This window comes from Littorina saxatilis, linkage group LG17 (genome assembly GCF_037325665.1).
Source record: "Littorina saxatilis isolate snail1 linkage group LG17, US_GU_Lsax_2.0, whole genome shotgun sequence".
Taxonomy (NCBI): Eukaryota; Metazoa; Mollusca; class Gastropoda; order Littorinimorpha; family Littorinidae; genus Littorina; species Littorina saxatilis.
Genome location: NC_090261.1, coordinates 23,127,752 through 23,143,501, shown reverse-complemented (window position 1 = coordinate 23,143,501; position 15,750 = coordinate 23,127,752). Strand labels below are relative to the sequence as shown.

General features: G+C 43.4%; 1 protein-coding gene across 2 annotated transcripts in view; it reads right to left on the bottom strand.

The window, feature by feature from the left end:
• Positions 1-4,997: 4,997 nt before the first annotated feature.
• LOC138953841 (son of sevenless homolog 1-like) overlaps positions 4,998-15,750 on the bottom strand; it is a 44,416-nt gene continuing 33,663 nt past the window's right edge. For both annotated transcript variants that reach the window (XM_070325801.1, XM_070325802.1), the window contains exons 20-23: positions 12,226-12,419; positions 9,085-9,201; positions 7,225-7,438; positions 4,998-6,263 (exon numbers count right to left, since the gene is read on the bottom strand). In XM_070325801.1, the coding sequence (XP_070181902.1) occupies positions 5,752-6,263; positions 7,225-7,438; positions 9,085-9,201; positions 12,226-12,419 (1,037 nt within the window). In that variant the 3' untranslated portion in view covers positions 4,998-5,751. The remainder of the gene's footprint in view (positions 6,264-7,224; positions 7,439-9,084; positions 9,202-12,225; positions 12,420-15,750) is intronic.

Sequence of the window (15,750 nt, the reverse complement as noted above, 5' to 3'; positions counted from 1 at the left end):
CAAAGATCCGAGAACAAAGGGACATAAGCACTCTAAATATACACACCATGTACAACAAGAATAAGTCAGTTATGTAGAACCAATCTCCTGCCACCTGAGAGAATAACGAGCACTGAAATCAACACGCAACTTTCACCGTCAGGTGCCACCTGAGAGAATAACGAGCACTGAAATCAACACGCAACTTTCACCGTCAGGTGCCACCTGAGAGAATAACGAGCACTGAAATCAACACGCAACTTTCACCGTCAGGTGGCACCTGAGAGAATAACGAGCACTGAAATCAACACGCAACTTTCACCGTCAGGTGCCACCTGAGAGAATAACGAGCACTGAAATCAACACGCAACTTTCACCGTCAGGTGCCACCTGAGAGAATAACGAGCACTGAAATCAACATGCAACTTTCACCGTCAGGTGCCACCTGAGAGAATAACGAGCACTGAAATCAACACGCAACTTTCACCGTCAGGTGCCACCTGAGAGAATAACGAGCACTGAAATCAACACGCAACTTTCACCGTCAGGTGCCAGGAGATTGGTTCCACATTACTGCCACTTACTCTTGTTGCACATGTTCTATATATTCAGAGCGCTTTTTCGTTTTCAGATTTTATTAAAGCCTCACTTGATTATAATTCTAAAGAAAACAAAGACCTGCTCTGTGACCTAGAATGAATATTACAAAACAGTAAGCTTAAGCCAAAATATTGAGTATCTGGTATTTCAAGTAAAAGTCCTGCAATTTTGTAGGAACAGAAGTAAACACCACACACACAAACGCACGCAGGCACACACACACACATCCTGTCACAGATTTTTTTTCTCAAGCGATGAAAAAAACCTAATAGATACATCTGCAAATTATCAAGCACGTTGCTCTCTTAATTATTACTTTTATGATCACACCCAAGGTGAAAGACAACCACTTGCACACACACAAACTGCACCTCCCCCCCCCCCCCCCCCAACACCCCTCCTTCCATGTAAATGTTACTAACCCTATAGAAAAACACAGTAGGTATACTTCACTCTTGCTAGCTAAGCACTCAGAATTTTGGTATTTTCCAGTGTCTGTCATGTATACTCCTACAAATGGCAGCTGTGAAGCAATTCTTGAGCTAACAGAATCATTTATGGGTATAGCTGGTAGTGTCATTAGAAGAATATATATGTAACTGAAATAAGTTGTTTGTTGGTTTTTAACGTCTCTTCAACCTATTAGGCTATGCGAGACGGACTGAAATAGGTTCTCTAGAACATCAGTGTTATTTTCAAGTATAGCAGAAAAGCAAACTGTCCAGCTTACCTAAAACATCATCATCATTAGTCTGAACGTGGGCAAGCAAGGCATTAAAGAAAGAATATTCTCTCACAAATTAAACAGCCAGAAGACCTTGGAAGTTCGATTTGAAACATGTCTAAGACACACTACCGAAGCATACTTATTTGCCAATGGTTTGACATGAGCCTTATACAGTCAAACCTGCCATACAAACAACTTATCGACAAAGACCACCTGCCCAAAACAACCACTCCAAAGGATCCCCAACGAGGGTTTTTTCAATATTATTTACCTTTCCATAGTAACAACCTGAACCTAAACATACATTGCTGAAAGTTTTGAAACACGGAGTCTTAACAAAAATCTTTGAACTTTATCCCAAACCAGAAATTGTGAATAAGCTGTGAAATTAGCACCCCTGCACTTACTGAGTGGGCAGTTTCAAGAAAATAGTGTAGGTGCAGGCTTCCCTCTAGTACCCTTGGTACGCTTATCACAGTAATATTTCTGAACCACCAGTACATCTACTGGTCGTTACATTCAGCATATTTACTGTGTATGCAGAGTACTCTTGGTACACTTATCACACGGATGTTTCAGTACCATCTGTACATCTACCAGATCAGTACATGAATTCAGCATATCTACTGCGTATGCAGAGTACACTTGGTACACTTATCACACGGATGTTTCAGTACCATCTGTACATCTACCAGATCAGTACATGAATTCAGCATATCTACTGCGTGTGCAAAGTACTCTTGGTACACTTATCACACGGATGTTTCAGTACCATCTGTACATCTTCCAGCCATTAAATTCAGCATGTCTACTATGTATGCAAAGATGAGAAGGTTAGTTCCAGGTAAACACTGTTAAAAAGGTAGCAGACAGGAAATGCACAAGAGAAATGTAATGTTTATACAGGGTGCTTCTCACAAACCACACACTCAATCAGAAAGTATTTGCAACGGCTCCCATGATTCAACATGTTCAGTGAAAACATTCGACTTGGTAACCAAGCACTCAAAATTACAGCATGCAAAATGTAATGAACAAAAGTTTCACCAGCATCAAAATATCTTTCAACCATCACATCATTCTTTCAGTCAATATGTAAAATTTGCTCATTAACAATTACACTCATCCCTTCTTCACTACACTACTTCTTCTTGTTCTAACCCCCCCCCCCCCCCCCCCCCCCCCCCTACCAACCTCCTCATCCTTCCCAATCATGAAGAAAATAAGCCAGGAAGCAAATCTACAGACTCAACCAATACCTACAAGACTAACACAAACTAACAAGTAACACTTTTAACCACAGTTAAATTTAAAGAGTCAAATCATAACACAAGAACTCAAAGAGTTAAAACATGGCTAATACACAAGAACTTAGAAATATATGCATATATATGTAAAAGGAATCGGACAGAAAATAAGTCTGGCAGTAACAGTTAATCAAAGTGGTAAAAAAACGCTTCTTTAAAAAACAGTGTGATATTACAAAATGGGTCAGATATTGTATGCGGATATCGAACAATGGCAGGACATTACTGTTGTTGTTCTTATATTTTTGTTAAGTTTCCATGCATTCAGTCCTGCTAATACATGTAATCAAATTCCTAAAGACCAAAGAACTCAACCCTGTGTGTACTAAAACTAGACTAGCACTACTTTTCATTCAGGGCCTCCTGTTTTCAGATTTATGCTTTTTTTCTCTCATCAAAAAGGGTGTAAATTTACTTCTTTTTTAAAACACCTCTTTTACATGCAAGACAAAACTTCCACGTCTTTTTGGGGGCTTAAAAACACAGGGACTATTCAAATGTCAAAAGACAATGTTACCCTACCAGGCATACTTACTAGTAAATTAAAAGCACTCAAGGGAACAAAAGAGAAGATAAGAAACATGCATACAGCTAAATGATGCTTAACAAACTGAATGCAGTCACGACTTTTTGTTAAGAGGTGGCCAACAATGCCGGGCTCCACGAAAATACGCCAAAAGAAAAAAAAGATAAAAGCTGAACAGTTAAATTTCAAGTAGACAATATGTGCTAAAACTTAGAAAAGAACACAGGAACAAGCTAGCTCAGGCTGGTAAGTCATCATCACTGGAAGTTTTAAAGTACTGTTTGGAGTCGACATACAAATGGGGTTGATTAGGCATATAATTATGAAGCACTCTACCTCTACTTACATCAGACATGGGAACTCTGAAAGCCATCCTTGATTTGTCATTGGTTGCCTTGTCAGATTGCTCACAAACACAAGTATTTCAGACGACAAACAAGTCAATTCTGATATAGACTGAGAAACGCAGTGTTGCCCTTGCGAATTCTGCGGCTTACCAAACTCTGACAATATCATGAGAAGACAACATCCTTTGTCTCAGAGTGAGGATCGACGGTGTAATCGGTGAATAGACAAGAAGAAGAAGAGATATCTCTACACTCCCTTAGCCCCATGCCTGCCAAATGCATTTCTCAACAAAAATCATTTCAACAAACACATATGCCATCCAGTCAAAACATAAACACATTTAAATCCTCACGTCCATACAATCAAAACCACAAATGTACAGCAACATCCAAGCAATACATTTCATTTACTTTTTACACATACAAACAATAACACTCGGACCAATTAAATTTGAAACACACTCACTGTCTACATTGTTCAAAAATCAATCAATCAATCTCTTTCTCTCATTCCTCTCTCTCTCTCTCTCTCAATCAATCTCTTTCTCTCATTCCTCTCTCTCTCTCTCTCTCTCTCTCTCTCTCTCTCTCTCTCTCTCTCTCTCCCTCTCCCTCCCTCTCTCTCTCTCTCTCTCTCTCTCTCTCTCTCTCTCTCTCTCTCTCTCTCTCTCTCTCTCAAATAAGAGCACCATTGACTGGGATAAAACGACGCAAATCACCTGTTCTACACACTAAAACGAAGAAGCCAACATATTGATGAAGCAAACAAAACCTTAGTTTCACCTAACAAAGCATTTTAAAGCAGCAACCCAGATGTCATTTTTATTTTTCAACTGAACACACATTGCAATTTCTTTCTTTTTTTTTGTCTTCATGTTTTGTGTATTTATGGGGCAGGGGGAAACTTCAAACAACAAGATCAAAGAACTTTTCTCTTGCCCTGAAGGGTACAAGACTCTTGCGTCGAAAAAGTTGAAACACCAACGTTCCCACGCTTGAATCAATCCATCATGAATGACTGGAGTTTGTCTCTTTCTGGTTTGTTTGTTTTTCTACACATGCACAATTGTGTCCAGTTCACCAGTTACAACACTGTTATTGTCACAAATCTGACAATTGACCTTTTTCATTTCAACCACAGTCCTTTAATATTTCATCCGTCTGTCAAAAACAACTTACCAAAAAAATGTACATAACAAAAATCAGTTGTGACTTGATCCATCAATCTCATGCTCGGCAACACTGTCGCTCAATCACATCAGAACCGTCCCGCGGCACAAAGTCTGTCTCCACACCCCAGCGATTCTGTAACGGGCTTCTCCACTCCCCTCCAGTTCCGCATGATTGAACAACCATAACAGAGGGGAAACGACAGTTCAGCAAGAGTTTCTTGTTACAAACAACTTGGCACCGTGTGACTCGGAAGATGTCCTTTGATGTACAAAACAAAACTTTAAACAAGAATGTATGGGGGGGGGGGGGGGGGGGTTTGAGGGGGGGGGGGGGGGGGGGGGGGGACTGGGTAGTGTCTGGCATGAAACACAAGCTCAGCATGTTGGCACCTTCTGTAGCCACTTTCATCACACGGTCAATACATACAGCAGTCAAATGTCAAATGGAGGGGGGGATAGGGGGAGGCTCTCACTTCAGAAACAAAGTCAACAAATATTTTCTGTCATCACACAGCTTTGCAACACTTCCTGACCACATTTTCTTCCTCAGCTAGTAGCTGTGCTGAACACTTTACAATCCTCTTCAAGCCTGTGCAATTTTTCCTCTCTCTCTCTCTCTTTCTCTCTCTCCAAGACAGACAGAGAACAAGGCTTCCGAGGCAACAAAAGTCCATCATTCGTGATCAGTGCATTGTCGCACAGGAAGGGAGAAACAAAACAGGCTTCGGTACCACTCTAAGTCCGTCTTACAGCCTACGTTCTCACAACACCTGCCGTGGGATAAGCCAGGTTCCTGAACTCTGTCCGTTGAACGGGAGCAGCAGAAGGCAATCACAACATCCAATGAGCCTTTGTCATCGTTAATATTTCATTCTGAGGAAGCAGTCCCATTCTCATGCAGTGAGGAATCATCAACAATACTTTTATCACAATTGATCGCCAGCCTTCCTCTCGTGCACACATACCTAATGGTTAACACTACAGCCAGGTAGTCTGGGGGAAGGGGTACAGGGCTAAAGCTTGGGAGGAGGGGGGGGGGGGGGGGGACTGCTCAGTCACAGAACAGAGAGAAGGAGGGGGGACGGGCTAAGTCCTAGCTGCTTTGCTTGCGTGAATGTGATCTGTACGTCCTTGGGGGCAGCACAGGTCTCTCGGGGACCTCCTCCCCGTTGACATCAAACACTGACGAATTGGACGACGACGAGTACGACAGATTGCCGCCCCCCAGCCCCCCGTGCTCCGCTGACACGGAGTTTTGCCGCTCCGAGTTGTGCCGCGGCAGCGTGTTGCCATGATTGGCCGAGACGTTGACATGCGAGTGCGACACGGGCCGAGCGTTGGAGATGCTGTGAGATCTGGGCAGCGCGCTGGGGTTACCCACAATCATCACCGGCATGGAATCTCGACGCGGGGGCACAGGGGGAGGCACGGTGTTGTCCAGGCGAGGGGGAGGGGGTGGGGCCTCGCTGATCCTCAGGTCGCCGGAGAAGATCTCCTTGTGGGGGCGACGGCGAGGGGGCAGTGGCGGGGGTTTGGGCCGCGGCTCCTCCGGCTCCTCAGGAATGCTGGGGGTCAGTACGTTGTGAGCGCCTTGGCCGCACAGCTCTGCACAGACACACACACACTGCACTCTTCTGTCAGACTAACAATCTAACCGCACAGCTCTGCACAGACACACACACTGCACTCTTCTGTCAAACTAACAATCTAACCGCACAGCTCTGCACAGACACACACACTGCACTCTTCTGTCAGACTAACCTGCACAGACACACACACTGCACTCTGCTGTCAGACTAACAATCTAACCGCACAGCTCTGCACAGACACACACACACTGCACTCTTCTGTCAGACTAACAATCTAACCGCACAGCTCTGCACAGACACACACACACTGCACTCTGCTGTCAGATTAAGAATCTAACAATAAAGCAAGACAGCTCTTTGCAGCCATATATAAACACACTTATGGCAGTTATGCCTGAACTCAGAACATTTACACTTCACATCTAGAGTTAAAACATGCACTTAAATTTAATGCAAATATATGCATGTCACAGTTCAGCTAAATTCTGAGCTAAAACATGAACTCCAGTACCATTGTAAACGCCATTTTATCCTCTTTCTGATGCTATAAAAAGCTCAGATTGACTACAATGGAACCCACCTTTTACGACCTTCAAATATCTAAGAAGATAAGGTCTTAAAAGGAAGCAAGTCTTAAAATGGTGGTCTTAACTCATTGTCTCCCAGGTACTCACTCATATGGCTCTATCTGACCAGGTACGGATATATCCGCTCAGACTGTTAGCTTCAGTCGCTTCTTGTAACGTCCATCTAACGCCTGCATTCCAGCTGTTCTTTCTTTCTTTATTTGGTGTTTAACGTCGTTTTCAACCACGAAGGTTATATCGCGACGGGGCATTCCAGCTGGTCTGGGCTAAAAAAACAACCTTGGTCAACATAGGTAGGGTAGAAAGTGTTAAACGGGGAATTCCACTGTATTCCAAGCACTCCCCTCCCCAAATCCCTTAACTCATACTGACCCCCCTCCAGCAAGTTACCTGGAAAGACGTGAGTGGCGTGGTGCGGGGGTGGGGTCTGTGGGGTGGAGGGGGTGGTGGGGGTGGTGCAGATGGGGGAGGGCATCTCGTCGTCTTCCACCTTGGGCACGCTGACGTTGGGTGGGATGCTGTGGCTCTTGCTAGACGACGTGTGTCGGTGACTGGAGGGCTTGATGCCTGGCGACTTGAGTGAGAACTCAACGTACTTCTTGGGCTGTGGGATCAACAAGTATGAAGATGGTCATGATCATCCAGGATGATAAAGCCAATTTGTCATCATTTTCACGAGTTTTCATTCACAAGTACCTGGGAAATAAATCTCATGTTCCCCAGGCAATAAATCCCCGGTTACCATAGTTGCAGGAAGCAGGTTATACATGGATAATCAAAAGCAAACCCAATAGAAACGCTCGGGGATTCTTCGGCTCTTTTCATTGGTGTTTCCCCAGACCTAAACAGACGACACGACACTGCTTTGCAAAGTTCCAAAAACTAACTGGCAATCTGGCAAAAGTAAACAAAAAACAAAACTACTTCATGAAAGGTCATACATTCAGCAAAAACAAATGAAACTTAGCAATATGTTTTGTCTTCTTACAGAGTCATGGAGTGCGTGTATCTGTGTTTCGATACACAGACGTTCGGAGAAACACGAACGTCAAGTTCAAGTAAAACGACCCCTGACACACACATTTTGACCCGTGCACAAGACGTTGTATCGATAAACGAAGCACAAATAAGAAACAATAATAAAAGCAAAGAAAATAGCAACCAGATATGCAAACATCTAACAAAGCCGAGCAAGCAGAATAACAGGTCTAATGAAAAACAAAGAGGTACTGAGTCGGAAACAAGATCGTGATTCTTTCCTTCGCTGCACGACGCAAATCTTCTGTGACCTTTGACCAAACGTAGCTTCCACATTCGATCACTTAGCTTAATATTTACAACAGAAAGCCGATGGGGTGGAATACCAAGATGAACCTACAGAACTGTGCATCCTCAAACTTGACATATTCATCCCAACATTTAATGAACTCAAAAACACAGAAAGTTGCTTTCACACGCCAGCTTTGATTGCCAGTGGTTATCAAACCGGGACTCGTGTGGTTATCAGCACGGAACCCGTGTTTCAAAGCATGGCTCCCTGGGTTGATTGTGCACTTATTTTCTCACTACCAAAATGATGAAAAAAACGATGTTTGGTGGTTTGTTGACAGACCAGCTTTTTTGTCGGTCCTCGGGGGGCATATCGACTTTTGTTTCATATTTATTGGCCGTGTGGTCAATAAATATGAAACAAAAGACGATATGCTCCCCCTCGAACCGACAAAAAAGCTGGTCTGTCAACAACCCATCAAACATCTTATAACATTACACTGTTAACCAGAGAAAGAGCTACCGTATTTTCCGGGTCATAAGGCGCGACTTTTTTGCTCGAGTTTGACCCCTGCGCCTTGTATAACGAAGCGCCTAATCCATGTATGAAATACGAAAAAAATCAAAGAGAATGCCTGAGTACCAGTCAAACAACTTGTGATAATCGAAAATTTTAATAATAAATTTTCATTTGATTAATATACTTACCCAATTCACAAATAGCAATTTACTTCAGTTTAGTGCTAGGACGCTGAAAAACTTGCTGAACGAAGCTTTAGCACTGAATTTGCAGTAAACGACGGCCTCAAGATCCATACTCATTAGCAAATGGGGTATTGCAAAATGGCCAGCACTATCTCCAGTTAGCTACAAGCACTCACCGAATTTGAAACGGAAGAATCAAAGCAGAAATATTTTCTCAATTTTGAGACTCTTGGTTTCAGAAAATATATGAATGGTATGGTACCGTATTTCACTCACAAATTTTGGCAGTTGTCTGGCGTTGCGGGGTTCCAGCTCCAGGGACTTGTTGTAGAGATAATCGTTAAACTCTTTCTCAGACATTTCTCCCAAGGGGTCCAAGGTCTTCAAAAACTCCTGCGAATAGAGACAAACCAGCAAGTTACAGCTGTAAACAGTCTTCAGAAACTACTGCCAATAGAGACAAACCAGCAAGTTACAGCTGTAAACAGTCATGGAGACATATCATATTTTGCAGTAAAATCTCAACAGTAGTCAGCTTCTGTGTCAAAATCCCAATGAGCTACACCCAGTGGGCATCCAGATCCAGATCCAGTAGAAATCAACAACTGCATTTCACTCTGCTGGCCGCTCTGTGTTTCTACACTTGTTGATTACTGGGGTTTGTTTACGTTTTCACCCGCCATTACAGTTCTTGTCATACTCTCAACATTTGACATGAAACTTCTCTTCTTTCTGATGAACTCATTTACATTTCTTTTAACAAACAAAAAAGTGGGGCTCCCAGGTCCTCCAAACTTCTAACAACTTGAAATAACATTGAGTCGCCTTGTGGTGAGATATGTGCGAGTTAAAAATTCTCGTATTATTATTATTATTATTATTATTATTTAAGTTATTGAGACATCCCAGTGCACTAAGGGATTTATAGAGCAAATCGAGAAAATTCATTATTGAACGAAGCGCATAGCGCTGAGTTCAATAATTATTTTCGAGATTTGCTCTATAAATCCCTTAGTGCACTGGGATTGTTTCAATAACGATATTGTCAGTACCGCCATAGAAAAAAGAAGATTCCAAACGCACATTTTGCAATGCGCATTTGAATAGGCATAACTGTGTGGTCAGGTCGTGCACAGTAAAGATCTACTTTTGTGTGGGGTGTCTCAAGTGTGTCGTGCTTTCGTCACACGCATTTTAATTTCTGTTGGTAAATTCCAGTGTAGCGTTAATCTGAACAGTGATGATCTTTCAGAGAGACCTCATTTGAACTCGGAGAAAGGCTCTTCATTATTTGCGATTCGAAACCTCCAGTCGAGCTTCGACGGATTGACTATGCGGAGTGACTCCCCTTGAATTGACTCAAAGCGGGACTCGACGGTTCGCACATTTTCAAAACAAATGTGGCATATTTCTCGTGTTCTATCTCCACTCATCGGGGAGTCTGATACTAAATATGAACGGTAAGAATGCTCTGAACCCTACACGTATTATATCCCCATCGTTTTTTCGTTCACATTTGCCCAACATGTTAATTTGCTGAGCGGGGTTAATGTCGTCTGCTAGGCTACCTGCCAACCTGGGCAATGGAACGACTGCAGTCTGCACTGAGTCTGTACGCATAAGGCAGGCTGCTAATAAATCTTATATATGGTAAGAACGTTCTGAACCTTACACGTTTTCGATTACGATTGTTCTTGCTTTGAAATAATAATTCTGAAACCATTCATTTACTGAACTGATGTAGTCGTATTTCTGTGTTGTCTGCTACAGACTCGATCGAGTCAGTCTTCCAAACTGGTCTTGCTGGTACGTTATCGGAATAACACTTGTGTTTTCTGTTAGCCGCTGGGAATTGTATACCAACTCATCATTTGGTAATGTGGATGATAAGCTACATGCCACTAACACGGCATATGAGAAGAATCTATGCAAGTCGGCAAAAATTAGATGAAACACAGCGGCTTCTATTTTTTTAGATCACTGGCACTGGCACAGGCACATGCAATCTGTCAGAAAAAAAACCCACTTCTGCTTTAATTGAGAAGCAGGGAATTTATGGTCATTTGGTATTGTGGAGAATATAAGCTACATGTCATTAATTAATTCTGAGGATGAGAGCACAGTCTTGCTTAGGCAAAGGGCGCAAGAATACGCTCTGTGGAAAAGTTAGCGCACTCCAAGAGTGCGCTAACAGTTTTAGCGCATCGCCATTAGCCAATCAACTGGTTCACATCAGTCATGTGACACCAGTACTTACTGACAATTATTATTATTATTATTATTATAACAGTCGAACCTGCCCTAGTGACCACCTCTTCAGAACGACCACCTGTCCAAAACAACCACCCCAAAGGATCCCCGACAAGCTTTTTCTCTCAATAACTCACCTTTCCATTACGACCACCTGTCTACAGAGACCACTTCTGGTCGGTCCCTTGGTCGTTATAGACAGGTTCCACTGTACCTTCTTTTCCCTCTTTGTCCTAGGAAAACTGTCTATGCACTGCTTTTTACATTTAGTCAAGTTTTGACTAAATGTTTTAACATAGAGGGGGGAATCGAGACGAGGGTCGTGGTGTATGTGTATGTGTGTGTGCGTGTGCGTGTGCGTGTGCGTGTGTGTGTGTGTGTAGAGCGATTCAGAGTAAACTACTGGACCGATCTTTATGAAATTTTTCATGAAAGTTCCTGCGTATGATATCCCCAGACGATTTTTCCATTTTTTCGATAAATGTCTTTGATGACGTCATATCCGCCATTTTGTAAAAGTTGAGGCGGCACCGTCACACCCTCATTTTTCAATCAAATTGATTGAAATTTTGGCCAAGCAATCTTCGACGAAGGCCGGACTTTGGTATTACATTTCAGCTTGGAGGCTTAAAAATTAATCATTGACTTTGGTCATTAAAAATCTGAAAATTGTAATTAAAATTATTTTTTTATAAAACGATCCAAAATTACGTTTATTATATTTTTCATCATGTTCTGATTCCAAAAACATATAAATATGTTATATTTGGATTAAAAACAAGCTCTGAAAATTAAAAATATAAAAATTATGATTAAAATTACATTTCCGAAATCGATTTAAAAACAATTTCATCTTATTCCTTGTCCGTTCCTGATTCCAAAAACATATAGATATGATATGTTTGGATTAAAAACACGTTCAGAGAGTTAAAAAGAATAGAGATATAGAAAAGCGTGCTATCCTCCTCAGCGCAACTGCTACCGCGTTTTTCTGGATTGTTAATTTCACTGCCTTTGCCCCGAGCGGTGGACAGACGATTCTACGAGTGTACGGTCTTGCGGAAAAAATGCAATGCGTTCAGTTTCATTCTGTGAGTTCGACTGAGCTTGACTAAATGTTGTATTTTCGCCTTACGCGACTTGTTCTTTCTTCTTTCCTATCCTTACCCTGTGCTTGGATTCCACCTGCAGACAGTAGCGCTGGTTCTGGAACTGCTGAATCTCCCCCGTGATCTCGGCCACCTTGCGCCGCTTGCTGAAGTTGATGAAGCCCTCGGCCCGCTGGCTGTGGTCCTCTGGTCGGTTGACGATGAAGTCGCGGTTCCCTTCCTCCGTCAGCAGGATGTTGGTCAGGTACATACCTGCATCAACAGAAGCACACACACACAAATTATAACACATATGGAAAGTACTTTTGCAAGATTTTGGAAATGGGCTGAATATGGGCTATGTGTCAGTATGTCTAATGTGTGTTGTTGTTTTTGAAGATGCATTTAGTTTATTCTTTAGTTTAGTTTATTTGTGTTTGCTATTGCTGTCATGTTAAACATGTACGTAAAAGAAGTAAAAGCATGATAAAAGAAAAATAATTATAACACATAGCCTGATTTTTTTTAATTTGGACAAGAAAACATTCAGGAACTTAGCAAAACTCACACATCACACAAACCAAAGCTAGGATGTTTCCCTACACAGAATTTTAGCAACAGAAGTTTGCACATCATAAAATCTGTGTGGTAAAAGCTTTTTCTCTGATCTGCCTGAACAAATTTAAATCATGAAACATGACAGAGAAAGGTACAATAAGAATGCGGAAATTACCTGTCATTTCTTTTCTCATATTATTTACTTCATGCATGACAGAAAACGTATCAACAACTCTGAAAGTGGTTGGAGTTTTCCCTTTTGCTTCTTACACAGGCTAGTATCTACACTATGCCATCACTGCTCATTTCTATCACGTAAGAACTGTCATTTTCTAACATATCAGTAAAACAGACAACTTGCACATTACAATTTTGTCTTAAAGTTATCAAAAAACTGCTAATGTTCCAAAACTTAGAATTAAAAAACCAAGACTTTTATGTCATTGGAACGTCTAATTATTGAAAAAACGAAAAGTTACATTAAAATCAAAAATTTTAGTAATACATTTTCATTTGATTAATATACTTACCAACTCACATATAGCAATTTACCTCAGTTTAGTGCTAGGACGCTAGTACGCATCACCTTGGTAACAAGGGAAGCAACCCTAAAAAAAGAACGGCCTTGACCCTTTAGAAGGGCCACGTGACCGGAGTCACTTCCTGTGTGCGTGCGCATAAAGCGCCGACATGTTATCATTCCCTTTGCAGCGATTTAAAAACCGCCTTTCTTTTTTCTATATATATATATAGCGAGGTAGGAGGGAGGGACTCAGATATGTGAGTTGGTAAGTATATTAATCAAATGAAAATTTATTACTAAAATTTGTCATTAAATTACATATACTCTACCAACTCACATATAGCAGATTGCTACTATAGGTGGTGGGAAGAAACTCACTTTAAGAAGCAGGCAAAACCTGCCCCGCCACTACCATAGCTGGTAGAGCGTTACTCCCATCCTGACGCTGGCTGGCAACGTCGCGCAGGTAATAATTCAGAAAAACGTCCTCCGACCTCCAGTAGGAGGATTCGAGGACTTCTGACAGCCTTCCGGATTTGAGAACAGCCAGGGAAGACGCCCAAGCTCTTGCCTCATGTGTACGAGCAGATGTGAGAGGAAGGACTGATTGCCCCCCCCCCCCCCCCCTTTCTGGTTTTGCCACCAATCATACGCTTGCCGGATAAGCGTTGAGACCCACCTGGCTATGGTAACCCCAGACACATCTTTGCTACGAGCTGTGTTAAGTGATATAAACAAGAGTTTTTGTTCTTTAGATCTTAACAAAGCCGTGAGAGTCAGATAACTGCTGAGCACTCGTACCGGGCAATTAACAATGTCAGGATCACCCAGAGCAAGAATCCTACTGAGAGGGGGAATCCTAATAATAGGGGAAACTTGTCCAGGCTTTTGGTTTTTGGCTAAGAACTCAGGACGAAACCGCAAAGTTACAGAACCGTCTGCTTCAAACGCCATATCCCTAGGAATGCCTGAGAGAGCGTGAATCTCACTGCCTCTCCTAACTGTGGCCAACAGAACAAGAAGGAGAGCTTTCCGAGTCAGGTTAGGCAGGCCAGCAGCATGCAAGGGCTCAAACTCTTGCGACCTTAAGAAATTAAGTACAAGGAAGAGATCCCAGGCAGGCAAAGGGGCTTTTTCTTTAGAAAACCCTAACGCTGAGCCCTTGAGGACACTAGCAATAACGCCACCCAGATTAATGGTGTGTCCCAACTGTTTTAATGTAGAAGAGATTGCCGATCTCCTCACTCTAAGGGATGAAGGAGACCTTCCTTGCGACGCCAACCACGACAGATGGTTGGCCACTTGCATGGACCGAGGAGAAGTAGGGTTGACTCCGTTTAACGTGCACCAACTGACCCAAGCAGACCAATGAGAAGCGTAAACAGAACCGGTGGATTCTCTATGCGCTTTCTGAACTAACAGTAATGTGGAGTCTGATGCGCCTGAGCAGCGCAGTGAGTCCCGCACAGTGTCCAGCCGTGAAGCCGAAGCAACTGAGGGTTGTCGTGGTGGATTGCCCTTCTCGGTTGCAACCACTCTCCCTTTCTTTGACTTAGAAGAATGGGAGGACCGACGGCGAGACGCAAGAGATCCGGATACCAATACTGCCTCAGCCACATTGGGGCGATCAGCACCAGAGAAGGTTGGTCCAATTCCGCCTTTTTCAGCACTCTGCCCAGCGACTGAAACAGGGGAAAGGCGTGAGCAACGAGGCCTGACCAGTCGATCTCCATCACATCGACCTTCCAGGCCTCCAGGTCCGGGAACGGGGACATGAACACCGGGAGCCTGTGGGAAAACCTGGACGCAACTCTGACCGACAAGAGTATGAGAGCGGGAACCACCTTGACGGTTTATTTAGGCTGCAACAGACATGTTGTCCGTGTTCAGCCGAATGTGTTTGCCCTTTACCAGATGGAGAAAAGGAAGCTTGTGTACTCTGCCTAAGGGCCCTAACGCAGCCATACACTCCGTCTGCCCGAGCAGAAAAGTCAGAACGCACACGTGAACTCGTCTCTGGGCGGAACTCGCCTCTGAGTTGGCTGGAGGCTGAAAAGGTGGAGGCGTTCTTGTCAGAGGAGCCTTGCCATCCGCTCAGGGCAGCCGGAACCCCGAACGCACTACCCCCACAATCCACTGGCTGTTTACCTTGAGTAACCAGCGATGAATGACCCTGGAGGGGCCGCCCGCCACCCAAAGGGTGGGGGTTGTGGGGACTAGCGGTTCGGGGGGGCATTATTGGGGGTGGGGCTTATGCCTCGACCCCCTCGACTTGCCAAAAGACTGATCCTTCTTAGAGTAAGGGACACCACTGCCCCGACCCCTCGAAGACGAGGTCTGAGCAGACGCAGACTGTTGTGTCTTGGGGGGACCATGTTGCTTGGTCTGTGGGTTGACAAACCCAGCGTGCGCGATCCTGGAGATTGCCAAATCCCGAGCGTCACGCGTCTCCTTCTGGAGAGCTTCAAGAGAGGGCCGCCAAATAAGAGCACCCTCCGTGAAAGGAGAAATCTTCAAAGCCTC